The sequence below is a fragment of the Colius striatus genome, chromosome 13 (genome assembly GCF_028858725.1).
Source record: "Colius striatus isolate bColStr4 chromosome 13, bColStr4.1.hap1, whole genome shotgun sequence".
Classification (NCBI taxonomy): domain Eukaryota; kingdom Metazoa; phylum Chordata; class Aves; order Coliiformes; family Coliidae; genus Colius; species Colius striatus.
The window spans coordinates 2,436,967-2,454,165 of record NC_084771.1 but is presented as its reverse complement, the minus strand read 5'-3'; the positions used below and the strand labels follow the sequence as shown (position 1 = coordinate 2,454,165).

General features: G+C 51.6%; 2 protein-coding genes across 2 annotated transcripts; both read right to left on the bottom strand.

Annotated features, from left to right (window-relative positions):
- Positions 1-5,493: 5,493 nt before the first annotated feature.
- LOC133626635 (uncharacterized) lies at positions 5,494-7,191 on the bottom strand. Its single transcript, XM_062006988.1, has 5 exons — positions 6,949-7,191; positions 6,505-6,681; positions 6,215-6,370; positions 5,976-6,077; positions 5,494-5,847 (listed from the first exon to the last, which is right to left on the bottom strand). The coding sequence occupies exons 1-5, from the start codon at positions 7,189-7,191 to the stop codon at positions 5,494-5,496; spliced, it is 1,032 nt and encodes a 343-aa protein (XP_061862972.1).
- Positions 7,192-8,840: 1,649 nt separating this feature from the next.
- Positions 8,841-17,117, bottom strand: LOC133626652 (dynein axonemal assembly factor 6-like). The gene is made up of 5 exons (XM_062007090.1): positions 16,973-17,117; positions 16,446-16,554; positions 14,794-14,857; positions 13,283-13,388; positions 8,841-9,172 (listed from the first exon to the last, which is right to left on the bottom strand). The coding sequence occupies exons 2-5, from the start codon at positions 16,533-16,535 to the stop codon at positions 9,166-9,168; spliced, it is 267 nt and encodes an 88-aa protein (XP_061863074.1). The 5' UTR covers positions 16,536-16,554; positions 16,973-17,117; the 3' UTR covers positions 8,841-9,165.
- Positions 17,118-17,199: the final 82 nt, after the last annotated feature.

Here is a 17,199-nt window from a genome sequence, read left to right as displayed (position 1 = left end):
ACAAACCAAGCACAACATGTGGGTTACACTGGCCAAAGCAATCAATCAGTCTACAATATGTTTATCAATGGCCACTCCAGATAATCCTTTTTCTACCTGTTTGGTGGGAATTCCATCAGCTGTGGCACAATGGCCTGTACCAAAGGCATTAAAAACAAATCCCTTAGTTAAGGGTAATGGCAAAGTTGACAGCTGGGATTTGATCATTTCATGGTTGCCAATAATGACAACAGAGCCACAGGAGTTAGAATTATTGAGATCTATAAAGATGGATTTTTGTGTTATGTTTAATTTTACCAGCAATACCAAAACATTTGGGACAGAATGTGGATCCCATCCTGGGCATGTATAAGAACACAACATCTTCGTGCAATTATACTTCACCAAAAAGATCCAGGTCTAGTCTTGTGCCTATGCAGTTACCAAAGGGAATTTTTCTGGTCTGTGGGGACCAGGCATGGCCTGGGATACCCTCGAGATTACACAGGGGACCACACAGTTTGGGACAACTGACGATCTTGATGCCTAATCACACAATGATTTAGAAACATCATTGTCCAAAACAATTTGTGCATGCATTTACTGGTGAATGTGATGACCATGTTACCTTTGGTCTTCCTCAGCAATAATAGCAACTAGTATATTTGCTCCAGGTGTAAGAGTATCTGCTTTATTAACTCAGCTATGCAAATTAGGATGCTGGCTTAGCAAACAAAGTAACCAAACTTCAATGACATTAGAAGGCTTGATTAGTGATGTAAGTAGTATTAGACATGCACTTGTGTATCATTGTATGCATGATATCCTCATTGCTCAGGAGGAGGCATTTACTGTAGATCAAGAGAGAGATCTAGAAACCATGTTATTTAGGGAAACTAACTTTGTTTGCTCCTCGACAGCAGGACTGGTTAAAAATTACCAAGTTACAGAAAACAAGAAACACCCACAACTTAAAAGGAGATTGTGATGGTAAAGGACAATTGTGGTCCATTACGGCGAATGTATTTGCTTCAGCATTTGTACCTGGGTTGGCTGCAGCCCAGGCCTTACGGCAGTTAGAAAAACTAGTGTGTTGGTCGGAGCAGCAAGCTAATGTTCCTACTGATGTTATTGAAAAATTGCTAGCAGACCAGAAAAGCCTTAGACATGCCTTATTGCAAGATCGTGCAGCTATTGATTTTTTGCTATTGGCACAAGGGCACGGATGCCAAGACTTTGAAGGCATGTGTTGTTTTAATCTTTCTGATCATAATGAATCTATTCACAAAGCTTTGGCATATTTAAAGGTTCATGCTAAGAATATTACGGTGGGTTATAACCCTTTTGATAATTGGCTTCAATCAGCTTTTGGGGGGTTGTCACCTTGGCTGACTATGTTAATCAAAGAAGGGTTAAGATGGATTTTGGTTATTTTGCTTTTGCTTGTAATGTTTAGAATAGTATATAGTTGTATTATGAAGGCAGTGCATACATTGACTGACTCAGTCTTGATTGTGCAAAAACAAAACGGGGGATTTGTTGAGGAGTGGTTAAGGGAGAATGGACATGGATCCCAGAGTATAATGTTAGGCCTGATGGGGCAAGGCAATCTGAGTTCTAGTTATATGAATTTAATGCACAATCAAGACCAGAGTCAGAGCCATGGTTAAAGCAGTTGCTGTCACGCAGACAGCAGGCCGCTTTCTGTTCCTTCAAGGTCGGGCTGTTTTCAGCTAACGAGGTAACAGCCCAAGGTGGAAAACAACTACGGGGGAAAAACAAGATGGGAAAATGTGAGGGAGCTTGCTTATCGCAGAAACCGCAAGTAGGATGAACACAAGAATGTAATCTATTAGCTGCTGTTGCTGAGCTAGTTTTGAAGCTGCTGTGTATATAAGTTAGAGCCTGCTCTCAATAAAGAAGAAGATTTCTGCTATCACTCACATTGAGTAGGACTGATTTCTTCCCACCCAGCTGAGAATCGGACCCTGGGTTGATCGCCGCATGAAGTAGGCTTCGAGCCTGGGTTTTTCAGACTTAGCGTCTGGTTTCAGGCTTCGTGCCTGGGTTTCAGGCCTTTGTGCCTGGGTTTCAGGCCTTTGTGCCTGGGTTTCAGGCTTCGTGCCTGGGTTTCAGGCTTCGTGCCTGGGTTTCAGGCCTCTGTGCCTGGGTTTCAGGCTTTGTGCCTGGGTTTCAGGCTTCGTGCCTGGGTTTCAGGCTTTGAGCCTGGGTTTTTCAGGCTTCGTGCCTGGGTTTCAGGCTTCGAGCCTGGGTTTTTCAGGCCAAGAGCCGAAAACTTCGCGGCAGGGGGCATGGGAAGGGGGGATAGCATCATGGGGGGCATGGGAAGAGGCAAGGGGGGATGGCATCATCGGGGGCATGGGAAGGGGGATGGAATCATGGGGGGCACAGGAAGGGGGGATGGCATCGTGGGGGGCACAGGAAGGGGGGATGGCATCATTTGGGGCACAGGAAGGGGCAAGGGGGATGGCATCATGGGGGGCACCTGGCTTTGGAATTAAACTTGAGGCTGTGAACTCTGAAATTAGGGTTTGTGTCTGAAAGTGATGGTCCTGAAACCTAAGGTTTTGCACCCTCAAAACGAGTCCTGGGAGGGGCAATGAGAGGCTTTGGCCATGAAATAGTTGAATTCTATGCTTCAAGCACCACTTCCTCCAAGCCCAGGATCAGTGTGTCCCCACATGTAGGAACGGAGGCTGGAGGCCTCCATGGGTGAGCAAGGATCTGCTGGGACAGCTCAGGCCGAAAGCAGCCATCTCTGAGAGGTGGAAACGGGGCCTGGCTTCTTGGGAAGAGTACACAACATTGCCAGAGCATGCAGGGGTGCCACCAAGAAGGCCAAAGCCCTTCTAGAATTCAACCTGGCCAAGAAAGTAAAGCAAAGCAAGAAGGTGTTTGTCATGACATCAACAGCAAAAGGAAGATGAGGGGCGCCGTGGGCCCACTGCTGAACACAGAGGGTGCCCTGGTGACAGGGGATGCAGAGGCCGAACTACTGAATGCCTTCTTTGCTACAGTCTGTACAGACAAGGCCAGCCCTCGAGAAGCCCAGTCCAGCAAGGACAGTAGGATGGCCTGGACAGCAGAGCACTTGGCCTGGGTGGAAGAGGAAGAAGTTAAAGATTTGCTGGCCAAGCTTGAGGCTCATAAGTCAATGGGTCCTGACGGGATGCATCCGAGAGTGCTGAGGGAGCAGCTGATGTGATTGCTGAGCCTCTCTCCATCATTTTTGATCAATCATGGAGCACAGGCGAGGTGCCTGAGGGCTGGAGACAGGCCAATGTCACTGCAGGCTGCAACAAGGGCAGGAAGGATGAGCCAGGAAACCACAGGCTGGTCAGCCTGACCTCCATCCCTGGAAAGGTGATGCAACAACTCATCCTGAATGTCACCACTAAACAGGCAACAGGCACAAGCTGTAACTGAAGAGGTGCCAAAGAGACACAAGGACAAAGTTGTTCCCTGTTGAGGTGAGGGAGCACTGGCAGGGGTTGCCCAGATGGGCTGTGGAGGCTCATTCCCTGGAGACATTCCAATCCAGCTGGACAAGTTCCTGTGTGCCTTTCCCTCACCCACTAAGCAGGTCACCTTGTCATAGAAGGAGATCAGATTGGTCCAGCAGGACCTGCCCTTCATAAAGCTGTTTTGACTGGGCTTGAAGCCATCCTCCAGCACAGGCCCCAGGTCAGCTGCACGTCCTGGCAGTGCTGGGTGATAACAGACCATGAGCAGCAACGTGGCCTCGTGGGCAAGAAGCCAATGGCAGCCTGGGGGCATCCAGCAGAGTGTGGGCAGCAGGGCCAGGGAGCTTCTGCTCCCCCTCTGCTCTGCCACATCTGCTGAGGCCTCAGCTGGAGTCCTGTGCCCAGTTGTGGGCTCCCCAGCTGCAGAGGGACAGGGAACTGCTGCAGAGAGGCCAGTGCAGGGACACCCAGATGCTCAGGGGACTGGAGCATCTTCCTCGTGAGGAAAGGCTGCTGGACTTTGGACAGTTCAGCTTGGAGGAGACTGAGGGGGGACCTCGTTAATACTTACAAGTGCTGAAAGCTGCATGCCAAGGAGAGGAGGCAGCAGGGAGGGTTTTTCCTGTAGCGTCCAGTGACAGGACAGGGGGTATTGAACAAAAGCTGTAACACAAACAATTCCCCTTAAGGAAAAGCTTCTTTCCTGTTGAGGTGAGGGAGCCCTGGCCCAGGCTGCCCAGGGAGGGTGTGGAGGCTCCTTCTTGGGAGGTTTCCAAACCCACTTGGACACCTTCCTGTTGTAACGGTGCAAGCAAGATTCATTCAAAGATGTAGAGAGGCTGGGTAATGCACCTGCAGACACATACACAGCCAACACAGTGCAACCAACAGAGGGACTCAAAGCCACCCTTCCTTGGCTGGCTACTTCCTTATATGCTGCTTCTGCCCATGTGATCACCCAGGGCCCAACTGATTAACTTGCAGCACCTGTTTCTGATAGTTGGAAGTAGCTTGCCAGCTGCATTAACTTGTCCCCACCATCTTTATTCAAGCTGGCTGGTCCAAGTCATATTTGTACCTACAAATATTTGGTTCTGTCATGCTGTTTGAAGAACTCTGTCCGTCCCTGGGACTTCTTGAGCTACTGCTTGAAACGTGACAGGCCAGACATGGGGAGCACTGGTTAAGGTTTGATGACGGAGCTTTATTGTTTTTACCAAAGCACTTTGCGTCCCTCAAACAACACGGAACAAATCCAGTTTTGTTGACACGAAGGGTAACAAAGAGTTTCCAGCTGTAGAAAATGGTTCTCACAGGGTGAAGAAAGCCAGAAAATCAAACGTACACAAACTGGAAGAAACCCAAGTGCTAAACTCGGTGTCTAAACTACTGAGCAACGATGCAAAAGAAAACTGCTGGTAGGTCCAAGGTTTGCCATGGAGCACAGGGAGGAGCTCATGGAATAGCCCCTGGCATGGGCCCCGCTCAGAGCTGCAGCTGCCCGGTCAGCGACGGGCCCAGAGAGAAGGCCGTCTGCTCCAGGCCCTGCGGAGCCACTCTCGCAGGCTGAGTCTGGAGGGAGCTGCTCTCTCTGCATCTCTCAGGGTGCACTGCGTTTGAGCTGCCAGGTTTGCTACTGACGAGACGGTGTCTTCTGGCAGGTTTTCAAGGGCTGCAACAGAGAGGAACAGAGCTGAGATCAGAGCCTGTGTTCACCCCAGGAACCCCTCCTGCCAGGGCAACCCCCAGCTGTTCCCACAGCCCAGAGGGAGCCGGGCCCAACGGCATCAGCCGGAAGGTGCTGAATACCCCCCGGGCTCCTGACATCTCTCTCTGCTCTCCCTGGCCGGGGCAGGGGCCGCAGCTCCCTTCCCAGGGCCTCTCCTCCTCCCTGCCAGTCCCCGCTGCCGCCCCGCTGCCCTCACTCACCCTCATGGATGGGCTGCAGCAATTCCTGATGCCCCCTCAGGTGCTGCCCGGCAAGCCCTGCGAACGCACAGTCGGTCAGTGCCCCAGCGGCACAGTTGCCTCACAGGTCCCTGCAGCCCGGCCACACGCCCCCCTCCCCTTGGCAGGGCTGAGCCCAGGCTCTTCCCCGGGCGAGCGAGCGCCAGGCGCAGGGCAGGGCTGGCACAGGGCGCAGGGAGCCCCGCGGGCGCCAGGGCCCTGCACCGGGCACTCGCGGCTCCGCAGCCACGCGGCTGATTCCTGCGGCCGCGCCACAGCCGGGGCTGGGGCCGAGCTGCAGCGGGGCAGGGAGGGACAGGGGCTGTGTCTCACCCAGGAACCTGACGGCCGCCTCTCGTATCGGCTGCTGATGGCTCCAAAGGCACCGCGCTGCCTGCTGCACATAGTGCGCGGCTCTGCTGCCGCACCCTGACAGCTGCAGACGGACAGGGGACAAAGGGAAGGGTTGGTACCGACCGTGGCCCTGTGCCCGGGACGGGCTGTGGCAGTGGGCAGGGGCACAGCTTGCCCAGGCTGGGGCTGCTGCTTGGGGACCATCCTTACCAGGTACTTGCCCACTTCCAATGTCTTCCTCTTCTCTGGGAGCTTTCTGAGCCTCCTCTTCTTCAGGAAGGCGGCAGCTCCAAGCAGGGTTACCCGAGAGGCCTGCAGACGCACAGAGCAGGGAGATGCTACCGCTGCCCAGGGCACAGGACGGGCGTCCTCTCACCCGGGCAAAGCTCATGGCCCTTCCTGGCCCTGGGGACCTCCCGCGGGGACATGGGCAGGTCAGAGATCCTCACCTCTGCCACCTCCGGGCTCTCGGCATGCAGGAGGCAGAGCAGTTCGATCACGTTCTCATACACCCGTGTCTTCATCGGCTGTCTTTCCTTTTTGTTGACAGACTGCATCAGACGTTGGAAGAGCTCAAGGGAGAGCAGCTGCACACTGCTGGTGGTCTGGTGGAAAAGAAAGAGGACAAGAGCTCAGCACCGGCTGCTGCAGGCCCACCTGGGCATGGCTCTGAAAATGCACAGAGCACAAAGGTTCCTGGCAGCAGCCAGTGCCTGTGGTGGGGGGCACAAAGCCTTACGTGGTGAAAGAGTGGCTGGAGCCTCCCAGTCAGCTCCAGAACGAGGGTGCTGCAAACTGGGCTGTTGGCAGCCTGGAGCATCATTTTGAGCAAGGAGAGGTTCGTTTCGACCACCTCGTCATCTAGGTCCTGCAGTAGCTCCAGGAGGCTTTCCTGCAGGATCCACATGCTTTTGGCCTGTGTGCAACACGATGCTTGTGGTGAAGCCGTGAAAAGCTGCACTGCCAAAATCACTCCAGTGCTTCAACCCCATGCTGCTGCCTCGGGAGCCAGAAGCCAAAGGCCTGCCTCAAGGGACTTGGGGAGGCCAGCAGGGAGGCAGGAGGGCAGGCAGGAGCTGCCAGAGCTCCCAAAGCACAGCCAAGCCCCAGCTGCATGTCCCCCAGCTCCCCTCACCCAGCCCCACGCCCCCAGCATGGCTCCAGCCGGCTGCCCCCTGCCTACCTTCGAGGGCTCGTCGCAGGTGGTGATGAGGGCATTGAGCATCAGCCACTGCATCTGGCTGCACTCGCTCCGCAGGTACCTCGGTGCCAGCTGCAGGACATGTTCGTCTAATGCCCTCACCTCAGGGCAGGCCAGGAGCTGAAACTTCCAGGACGCAGGGTCATGGCTGGGGGAGCGTTGGTGGGCATCTCCAGGGACAGGTTTCTTGGGGATCCCCACCATTTGGGAATCTCCAAGTGCCATCTCACAATCCAGGCGTCTGCAACAAGCAGTCTTTTCAGTTTTGGCAGAAAAAGCCCCTGTTGTTTCCCCCCCTTGGTACTGGAATTACTCAGACTTGTTCCAGTAAATATCTTTAGCAGCTGCAGCTTCACAGCTCAACATCTCCAATCAATTAGCAGGATATCAATCACCTGGACTACAGTTTCTTGTATCAGAAGGAAAGAGGTTTCATTGGCAAGTCTTAGTAAGACAATGATTTTACAGACACCCAGCAGCAGTCCTCTGTCTTCCCTCAGCCACGTGCCAATTGCACAACGATTCTCCAGCAGCTTCAGTCTCAGCTGGCTCACTTTCAGTGGCTTATTTCTACAGATGCCCCTGCCCCAGCACTAACAAATTCTGCTTAGAAAAACCTCAATAAAAAAGGAAAACAACCCAAAGCAGCGAGCTTTAGAGTTGGGTTTGAACTGGAGAAAACATTTGGCAGAAAATGATATCCACAAGGGGAAAAGAATCATCTCATTGTCTCAGTTCTCAGTGACACATGAGGCAAGAGCTTTGTGCTGGAGCTGAGAACAAAACTGATCTTGTGATGGCCTGTCTGAAAAAAGCTACTGCCAGCTTTTGCCTCCTCTTCAATCCATATCAGCAAGGAAAGTGAGATTTCCTTGGGGGTGAACTGCACACAGGTTGTAAAGAGTCAGGCAGGTCCCACCGAGAACAGGTCACACAGGAACGTGTCCAGGAGAGTCTTGAAGAGCTCCAGAGCAGGAGCCTCCACACCCTCCCTGGGCAGCCTGGGCCAGGGCTCCCTCACTCAAACACTCAAACAGTTTTCCCTTGTGTTTCAATGGAACTGTTTGTGTTGCAGCTTCATCCCATCACCCCTTGTCCTGCCACTGGATACAACAGAGAGAAAGTGCTGCCCCAAGCTCCTGACACCCACCAGTGAGAGATTTGGAGCTATGAATGACCTGCCCCCTCAGTCTCCTCTTCTCCAGCCTGAACAGCCCCAGGGCCCGCAGCCTTTCCTCACAAGGAAGATGCTCCAGTCCCCTGAGCATCTGGGTGGCCCTGCACTGGCCTCTCTGCAGCAGTTCCCTGTCCCTCTGCAGCTGGGGAGCCCACAACTGGGCACAGGACTCCAGCTGAGGCCTCAGCACATGTGGCAGAGCAGAGGGGGAGCAGAAGCTCCATCAGAGCAGAGCTCTCACCACAGTCGGTGGTGGCAGCACTTCTGGCCCTTCTGAGCCTTGCTGAAGTGAAATTCTCTTCTGAAACGTGGCTACCTGAAAAACTGTGTGTTTTCTTTAAAGCTGGAACAACCAGCCCAGTTACAAGGTGTCCTTCCCATGGCCTCTGAGTGTGCTGAGCTGCTCCATTCCTGGCCTCTGCTGTACCCTGAGAAACAGTGTTTGGGAGTCATTTGTCTTCCAAAGCACCTGCAGGGCATCTGAGGCCCCTCTTCCCAGAGAGCAGCTGGGAAGGGAGTGAAAAGGGAGGAGGAAGAGAAGCAAGGTTGTTGTGGATGGAGACAAGGGCAGGGAGGGCTGGCTGCCCGTTACGGTTCCCGGCAAAACAGGCTCCAGTGCTCGACTGAGAGAGGAAAGGAGGAAAGTTTATTCTGCTACCAACATGAAACAGAACGGAACAAATCAAAAAGGGAGCAGGATGATGAGAAAATGACAACCACGGGACACAGTCCTTGGGGAACATCTCTGGCGTGGATTCTTCACGACACCGGGGCTCTCGGAGACAGAGGCTGCGATGCTGGAGCCCCTCACTCACCATCTTCCGATGAGTCAGAACCCATCTCATACACCAGGGTTTCGTCCCATGTCACCCTTTTCTTTTTCGTAGCGCCGGGAGCCCCATCCTCCTTCCCAGCTCCCTTCGAGGAGCTGGCGACTGTCGGCACGCTCGGGGAGGGCACACGAATGCGGTCAGGGCGGGAATGGCGAAGCCTTTGCAAGGCGCCTCGTCTCTCGGAGCTTGTCAGGGACTGTGTCAAAGAGAAGCTGCGCTGGCTCAGGGCGCTCTTCAGCTCCCTGCTCCTGACCTGCCCCATGGCTGTCTCAACAGACACTGGCTGGGGCAGGCGGCTGCTGCCAAAGGCCCTGCGCTGGGGGTGACGTCACAAAGGGCCCCGTTCTGAGCTGCCGCCCAGTGTGGGGCACGGGAAGGAGGGATGGCATCATGGGGGCACGGGAAGGGGGGATGGCATCATGTGGGGCACGGGAAGGGGGGTGGAATCATGGAGGGCACGGGAAGGGGGGATGGCATCATCGGGGGCATGGGAAGGGGGGATGGCATCATGGGGGGCACGGGAAGGGGAGATGGCATCATGAGGGGCACAGGAAGGGGAAATGGCATCGTGGGGTCACAGGAAGGGGCAAGGGGGATGGCATCATGGGGGGCACTTGGCTTTGGAATTAAACTTGAGGCTGTGAACTCTGAAATTAGGGTTTGTGTAGTGATGGTTAGGTAGTGATTAGGTTAGTGTAGTGATTAGGTAGTGATGGTTTTGAAATCTAAGGTTTTGCACCCTCAAAACGAGTCCTGGGAGGGGCAATGAGAGGCTTTGGCCATGAAATAGTTGAATTCTATTCTTCAAGCACCACTTCCTCCAAGCCCAGGATCAGTGTGTCCCCACATGTAGGAACGGAGGCTGGAGGCCTCCATGGGTGAGCAAGGATCTGCTGGGACAGCTCAGGCCGAAAGCAGCCATCTCTGAGAGGTGGAAACGGGGCCTGGCTTCTTGGGAAGAGTACACAACATTGCCAGAGCATGCAGGGGTGCCACCAAGAAGGCCAAAGCCCTTCTAGAATTCAACCTGGCCAAGAAAGTAAAGCAAAGCAAGAAGGTGTTTGTCATGACATCAACAGCAAAAGGAAGATGAGGGGCGCCGTGGGCCCACTGCTGAACACAGAGGGTGCCCTGGTGACAGGGGATGCAGAGGCCGAACTACTGAATGCCTTCTTTGCTACAGGCTGTACAGACAAGGCCAGCCCTCGGGAAGCCCAGTCCAGCAAGGACAGTAGGATGGCCTGGACAGCAGAGCACTTGGCCTGGGTGGAAGAGGAAGAAGTTAAAGATTTGCTGGCCAAGCTTGAGGCTCATAAGTCAATGGGTCCTGACGGGATGCATCCGAGAGTGCTGAGGGAGCAGCTGATGTGATTGCTGAGCCTCTCTCCATCATTTTTGATCAATCATGGAGCACAGGCGAGGTGCCTGAGGGCTGGAGACAGGCCAATGTCACTGCAGGCTGCAACAAGGGCTGGAAGGATGAGCCAGGAAACCACAGGCTGGTCAGCCTGACCTCCATCCCTGGAAAGGTGATGCAACAACTCATCCTGAATGTCACCACTAAACATATGAAGGATCAAATGGTTGCCAGGGGGAGTCAACATCGATCACCAAGGGGAAATCCTGTGTGACCAACCTGATGCCTTCTACCAGGACATAATCGGCTGGTTAGTTTAAGGGGAGCAGCAGATGTCATCTGCCTTGAGTTCAGCAAGGCTCTGGGCATTGTCTCCCACAACACCTTCATCAGAAAGCTCAGGCAGTGTGGGCTGGATGAGTGGAGGTGAGGTGGATGGAGAACTGGCTGAATGACAGAGCCCAGAGGGTGCTGATCAATGGCACAGAGTCAGGTTGGAGGCCTGTGGCCAGTGGAGTTCCACAGGGATGGGTTCTGGGGCCAGTCTGGTTCAACATCTTCATCAAGCACCTGGATGAGGGGACAGAGGGACCCTCAGTGAGTTCCCTGCTGGTACCAAACTGGGAGCACTGGCTGATTCCCCAGAGGCTGAGCTGCCAGGCAGTGAGAGCTGGTCAGGCTGCGAGTTGGGCACAGAGGAACCTGCTGAAGGTCACCAAGGGCAGGGGCAGAGTCCTGCAGCTGGGGAGGAACAACCCCCTGCACCAGGCCAGGCTGGGGATGACCTGCTGGAGAGCAGCTCCAGGAGACAGACCTGGGAGTGCTGGGTGATAAGAAACTGCCCATGAGCAGCAACGTGGCCTCGTGGGCAAGAAGCCAACAGCAGCCTGGGGGCATCCAGCAGAGTGTGGGCAGCAGGGCCAGGGAGCTTCTGCTCCCCCTCTGCTCTGCCACATGTGCTGAGGCCTCAGCTGGAGTCCTGTGCCCAGTTGTGGGCTCCCCAGCTGCAGAGGGACAGGGAACTGCTGCAGAGAGGCCAGTGCAGGGCCACCCAGATGCTCAGGGGACTGGAGCATCTTCCTTGTGAGGAAAGGCTGCGGGCCCTGGGGCTGTTCAGGCTGGAGAAGAGGAGACTGAGGGGGCATCTCATTCATAGCTCCAAATCTCTCACTGGTGGGTGTCAGGAGCTTGGGGCAGCACTTTCTCTCTGTTGTATCCAGTGGCAGGACAAGGGGTGATGGGATGAAGCTGCAACACAAACAGTTCCATTGAAACACAAGGAGAAACTGTTGGAGTGTTTGAGTGAGGGAGCCCTGGCCCAGGCTGCCCAGGGAGGGTGTGGAGGCTCTTGCTCTGAAGGGCTTCAAACCCACCTGGACACATTCCTGTGTGACCTGATCTAAGTGAACCTGCTTCTGCAGGGGGATTAGGCTGGATGATCTCTAAAGGTCCCTTCCAACCCTTCCCATTCAGTGATTCTATACCTCACAGGTGACAGTTTCAAGCAGAGCCATATGTGAGGCTATAGGTAAATGCCAAATCATTTGCTGAGCTGAGTCTGAATTCAGGTCCCAGTCCCAGGAAATGAAGCACTTCATGGCATGACTTAGATGCAGAGGAAAACGAGGATGCTGGACTACAAACTAATGTACAATGTGCAGCCTCATGGGCTTCAGTCCATCTGCTCCAGCCTGTGGCACTCCAGGATACGGCATCAGGACACAATGATGGTCTGACCCTGAAGGCTTTTTGACCCTTACAAACTACAGATGACATGCCTGGTTGTATCTGTTTCAAGAATGCGTTTGTTGTTGTTTTTCTAGGAGTGAGGGAAGAGTCTCTGGTTTTAGGTTATCCCTTGAGAGACTGAGAATGAATGACAAGATCTGAAAGCTCAGAACTGCCTGCATATAACCTTCCTTCCTGGAGTACTATTTGTCACTTAAAGAACTTAATTCTTTGAAATGCAAATGTTAAGTTGGAGCACTTTATGAATTTATGAGTATGAAAAATGAATGTATCTCAGTTACAGTGGGAAAAGACAGGTATTGCACACAAATGGCAGACTTGAAGGCCTGTAAGTCATTTGGCTGGCCAGCTTCCCCTCCTAATCCCACTTTATACTGACACTACAAGTAATCTTATGATAAGAAAAACCAACTGTATATTATGAGATCAGAGGGCTTGCAAGGGAGACATTAAAACTGCTTCTCACATGTTGCTTTAGATGCAACACTGATATCCTTCCTTTCTCCTTCCATGACACGAGCTTTTCAGATGGCTGCTTCACTCAAATGCAGTAGATGTTTGTCCTGATTTCAGCTGGGACAGAGTTAATTTTCTCCCTAGCAGCTTGCACAGGCTGTGGTTTGGATTTAGTGTGTTGATAACACACTGAGGTTTAGTTGTTGCTAAGTAGCACTTATCCTAAGTCAAGGATTTTGTTTTTTGGCTTCTCATGGCCTGCCATCACGAAGGTTGGAGGAACATGAGAAACTGGGAGGAGATACAGCTAGGACAGCTGACCCAAACTGATCAAAGGAATATTCCATACCATATGAGGTCATGGCCAGTATATAAACTGGAGGGAGTTGGCTGGGAGAGACAGGTCACAGCTCAGGGACTGGCTGAGCATGGGTCAGTGGGCATTGAGCAACTGCATTGGGCGCCACTTGTCTCTCTTGGGCTTTATTTCATGATCCTGTCATCTTCCTTTTCATTATAGTAACAATAACAGATATATTTTATTATTTGTTTCCATTATTAAACTGTTCTTATCCCAACCCATGAGCTTTACTTGCTTTTGGTTCTCCTCACCATCCCATCAGGAGTGAGTGAGCAGCTGTGGGGTAATAGCTGCTGCCTGGGGTTAAACCACAACAATGCTGTTTAACTGCTGTTTCCACTAATGCCCTGTAAAGCCCATACAGGTAGTCTCAGCTCACTTACTCTGGTTGTTCTCTAGGGTCCCAGGAATCCTCAAATTCAGATCCTTCTGGGACTTCCTCTGTATTCCAAATAGTTTTATCATTTCCAGGTTTCACTTGGAAAGTATCTGCAAGTGATGAGAAAAATCATCCTGTCATAGACTGGAATGTCTCTGATCCTTTAGGTTTGCTGAAAACTTCAGCTTTTCCTAGGCTTCAGAAAAAAGCCTTTGTACTAAAAGCATTCTAGTTAATGCCCACAGTCTCCTTCAGCTCAGAATGCAGAAGGAAGACAGAATGTTTTCCTTTCCTTTAAGTCTGCTTTATCCAACCTCCATGTCAAGGAAATCCCCCTTTCAGGCATAAAATATCTAGCACTTCAAAAATGGGTGAAGTGTAGCAGTGTGAAATATTAATCCTCCCCAAGCCCCTCAACATGAGATTTTTATGTGGGCAGAGTCATTTACAAAAGGACCTCCTTTCTCACACAGAAATCCAGCTCTTCCCCTTAATTATTGAGCACAGACCAGATAAGGTACAGAAGACACATGACAGCTCACAGGCAGGATACCCTGGTTTATGCCTGTCCTACATGGAAAGGTAAGCTGGTAAATCTCCAGCTTGAAGGTTTTTATAGTAAGAATCTCTGGCTATTGTTGGAATCCCAAGCAAAACTACTCTATTTGTTATATTTGCAACAGTTCCTTTGCTGCTACAGTCATCCTAGTCCTTGCTGGCCTTTCTTACAGCTCATAACTAAGCTCCAGGAACAACTTTACATTTACTGTGCCAAGGCTAAACTTGTCTTCTTTTCTTTCCTGAGTATGATTCACACCAGTTTAGGAAGCCTGAACATATCTGTTCTCACTGTCTGAGAGTCTGCTTTTCCACATAGTGCCAGAACACCTGTGGCCAGGTAAAGTCTGGAATTGTCCAGTGTTTCCAGGCAAAGAAGTAGGTGCAGGAACTGAAAAATGTCTCTTGGACTGTTGAGGGCAGCACTGAACAAAGCTCTTGTTTCTAGATGTGGTCTAAATAGGGTTGTGACACTTCAGTGAGGGAGCATGGCACAACTGTGCTTCACAACACACTCTCTAGCTTTTCCTCATCATAGGCATAGGCTCAAATCCACACAGTCGACTCCATGAAGACCCCTTCAGGTGAGTACCTAGAAGTCCATCTTCCTTGTTTGCTCTGAGTGAGCACTAACATCTCCATGTGGAGCTTTTGGCTGCTCAGTTATGATTCCCCTCAGCCCATGTCCAGGCTGTGCTCTGTACTCTGTTTCTCATCATCACTGGAGGCTGCTGTGATCTGGAGTTACCTTTTCTGTGTGTTTTTGTGGGGGTTATTTTGCAGCTAAACTTTCAGGACCAGAAGAATTTTACAGTGTAAAATGTAATGCTGTTTCCATCTTGGAGGTCAATGACCTCTCTCTGACTCAAGCAAACCCTATTACTGGTAACTTACTACAGCTGTTACAGTCTGCTACCATGGCACTGAACATTAAACCACACAGACACTCCTCCTTACCAGTGGTCTCTCTCTTTCCTGGTCCAATAGTCCCAGGAGTCATGGCATTAACTGAACAGTGAGGCTGAGGAAAAAAAGGCAAATGCAGCTTCAATTAACTACATAGAGCCCAGCTCAGTAACAATTATGTCAATAAATACCAAATAAGGTCAAACAAATCCCTGCTAGGATCCACTGAACCTTCTTTCCTTGTCACACTCACCCAGCAGAAAGTGACCTTGCCCCAGTGGGTTTGAGCAGTACTCCCCAAAGCCCTGTGTTACAGACAGCTGTGCTTTCTGAGCATTAGCTTCCACAGCACTCTGGCAAAAACTTCCATGCTTTGCCTGCCAGGAAGCTGAGGGTGCTACAGGTTTCCTTTTGACAGTCAAAGTCATATGAGGCAACAACATTTCCCTCTAATTATGAATCAATTTAGTGCTAATAGGCCTATGTGAGGCATTCCTCTATATGTGAAGATCCCTTTGGTTTGATAACAGTGCCTCACATGCACAGAACATTCAATTAAATCAAAATAAAGATTTCCATTTCCCCAGATTGACTCAGACTTAATTGCCATCCCTTGTGGCAGTTTGCCATTGCTGTCTCTGAAGTGTCACTCATTTCATTAATAAGATGTAAACAAATTCTTTCAAAATCAGGATGTTGACTGCAAAGATGTACAGCAATAATGCCACTTTTAAAAGGCAGCCAGCAAGCAGCTAAAGTGTAGCTGGAGTGTGAAGGATCACATCTACCCCCTACTGAAAGGAAACTTCAAGGCATATGAACCCCTTTGATGCCCAACATTTCCATCTTTACCAATACTTGCCCACAGCTGCTGGGGCAGCCAGCTGGCTCTTTGCTGAGTGCATTAGAGGAACACTGAGGAGTTTGCAGTTTTTGTTATCCATGTCATAACATGACTTGTTCAAACTCTTAAGAGACCTGGCAGTCTCTGAGCCTTCACAGAGGCCCTCTACATTGTGTTTGTCAGCACCTCTGGCCCTCCTGGGCTACTCCTCCCATGCAGGCCTTGAGAAAAGCAGCAGCTGCATGGTTTCCAAAAGCTGTGATTTTCACCTAGTCCTGAGGTGAATGGATAGAGAAGGGAAAGATGCTTCTCTCATCAGTGATTCAGACCACTCACCTTCAAATGATTACCCACCCTTTCCTATTCTACAATCACCAACATATCTATTGTACTTCAATGACCAATTATCTCTACAGTCCTTCAACGCCTGGCACACAGAATGAGTTCACTTGGCTGCCTCTGGCTATTTTAGTCTTTACTCAGAAGTTGAGCAGCAACTTTTTTCCCTCCACATGCAGCATTCAGCTGCAATTGCCTTCACCTCCAGCAGACTTCAGGGAGAAGCAGGGGGAAGTGTAAAGTATCTAAAGCTCTTTCAAGTACAAGTTCTCACTTCTTTCAAGCTGAAAAACTAAATCTCCCTCCCATCTTGTGGTCACAATCTCTCCTTGTTTTCCTGGGGCACCTTCCTAGTCTCTCCCTCAAGAGCTTGTGACACTGTGTTTCTGTGTTTCAAGTCAGTCCAAGACCTTCAAAGTTCCTGTTCACATACTCTGGGAAAGAGAGCTTCACTTCTCCTCAGTTAATAAGGTCATGGTACAACATGTAAAAGAAGCAGTACTTCTGATGAAAGACTCACCACATGTTCATCATCATCATCATCTTCTTGAGTATCATGAAGCAGCTTGGCAAGCAACTGCAGAGAAGGGCCTGAGGAAAGACTGTCCATATCAATACCTGCCACTCACCTATGCACCAAAAAACAAGTGACATGTGAAGAAGGAACAAAATGTGTCCTGTACAACTTGGAAAGCACAATTTTCCTACTGGGTGTTCTACAAAGGATAAAGTTCAGCCAAACTTTTACATGCATGATGTTAAAACATATATAACAGAACATACTCCACCTTTCCTAGAATCACAGAGTGGTCTCAGCTGGAAGGGATCTTTCAGCCCATGGGGTGCAGCCTCTGTCCCAGCCCCATCACCCACCAGCCCATTGCCCTCAGTGCAACAGCCACCCAGCTCTGAAACCCCTCCAGGGACGGTGACTCCAGCAGCTCCCTGGGCAGCCCCTTCCAATGCCTCAGCTTATAGACTCTTTAGCACTTATTGCAATCGCAGCCCAAGCCTCACAGCGGCCACCGAGCTAACAGCAGGCCCCACCTCCACACGCATCTGTAGCCACCGCAGCCACAGCGAGGGCAGCGGGTCGCCTCGGCCCAGCGCTGCCCCCGAGGGCCCGGGCAGGCGTTCGCGCACGGGTTGTGTGCCCAGCCGCGGGGGGACGGACACGCCGCGGCTCTCGACCCCGCGCCCCGCTCCGCGCCGCTCCAGCCGCCGCCAGGCCCCGGCCCAGCCGCCGCCGCGTCCGCGTCGCCACGGCAACGGGG

What these genes read in the sequence shown, in the direction of transcription:
- LOC133626635 (XM_062006988.1), bottom strand. Translation starts at nt 7,191, where the DNA reads ATGGCACTTGGAGATTCCCAAATGGTGGGGATCCCCAAGAAACCTGTC. An exon ending in CCTGCGACGAGCCCTCGAAG is followed by an intron (nt 6,682 to 6,948) that starts GTAGGCAGGGGG and finishes TGTTGCACACAG; the next exon opens with GCCAAAAGCATGTGGATCCT. An exon ending in AGAGCCCGGAGGTGGCAGAG is followed by an intron (nt 6,078 to 6,214) that starts GTGAGGATCTCT and finishes GTGCGTCTGCAG; the next exon opens with GCCTCTCGGGTAACCCTGCT.
- LOC133626652 (XM_062007090.1), bottom strand. Translation starts at nt 16,535, where the DNA reads ATGGACAGTCTTTCCTCAGGCCCTTCTCTGCAGTTGCTTGCCAAGCTG. An exon ending in ATGATGATGATGAACATGTG is followed by an intron (nt 14,858 to 16,445) that starts GTGAGTCTTTCA and finishes TTTTTTCCTCAG; the next exon opens with CCTCACTGTTCAGTTAATGC. An exon ending in AGGAAAGAGAGAGACCACTG is followed by an intron (nt 13,389 to 14,793) that starts GTAAGGAGGAGT and finishes CATCACTTGCAG; the next exon opens with ATACTTTCCAAGTGAAACCT.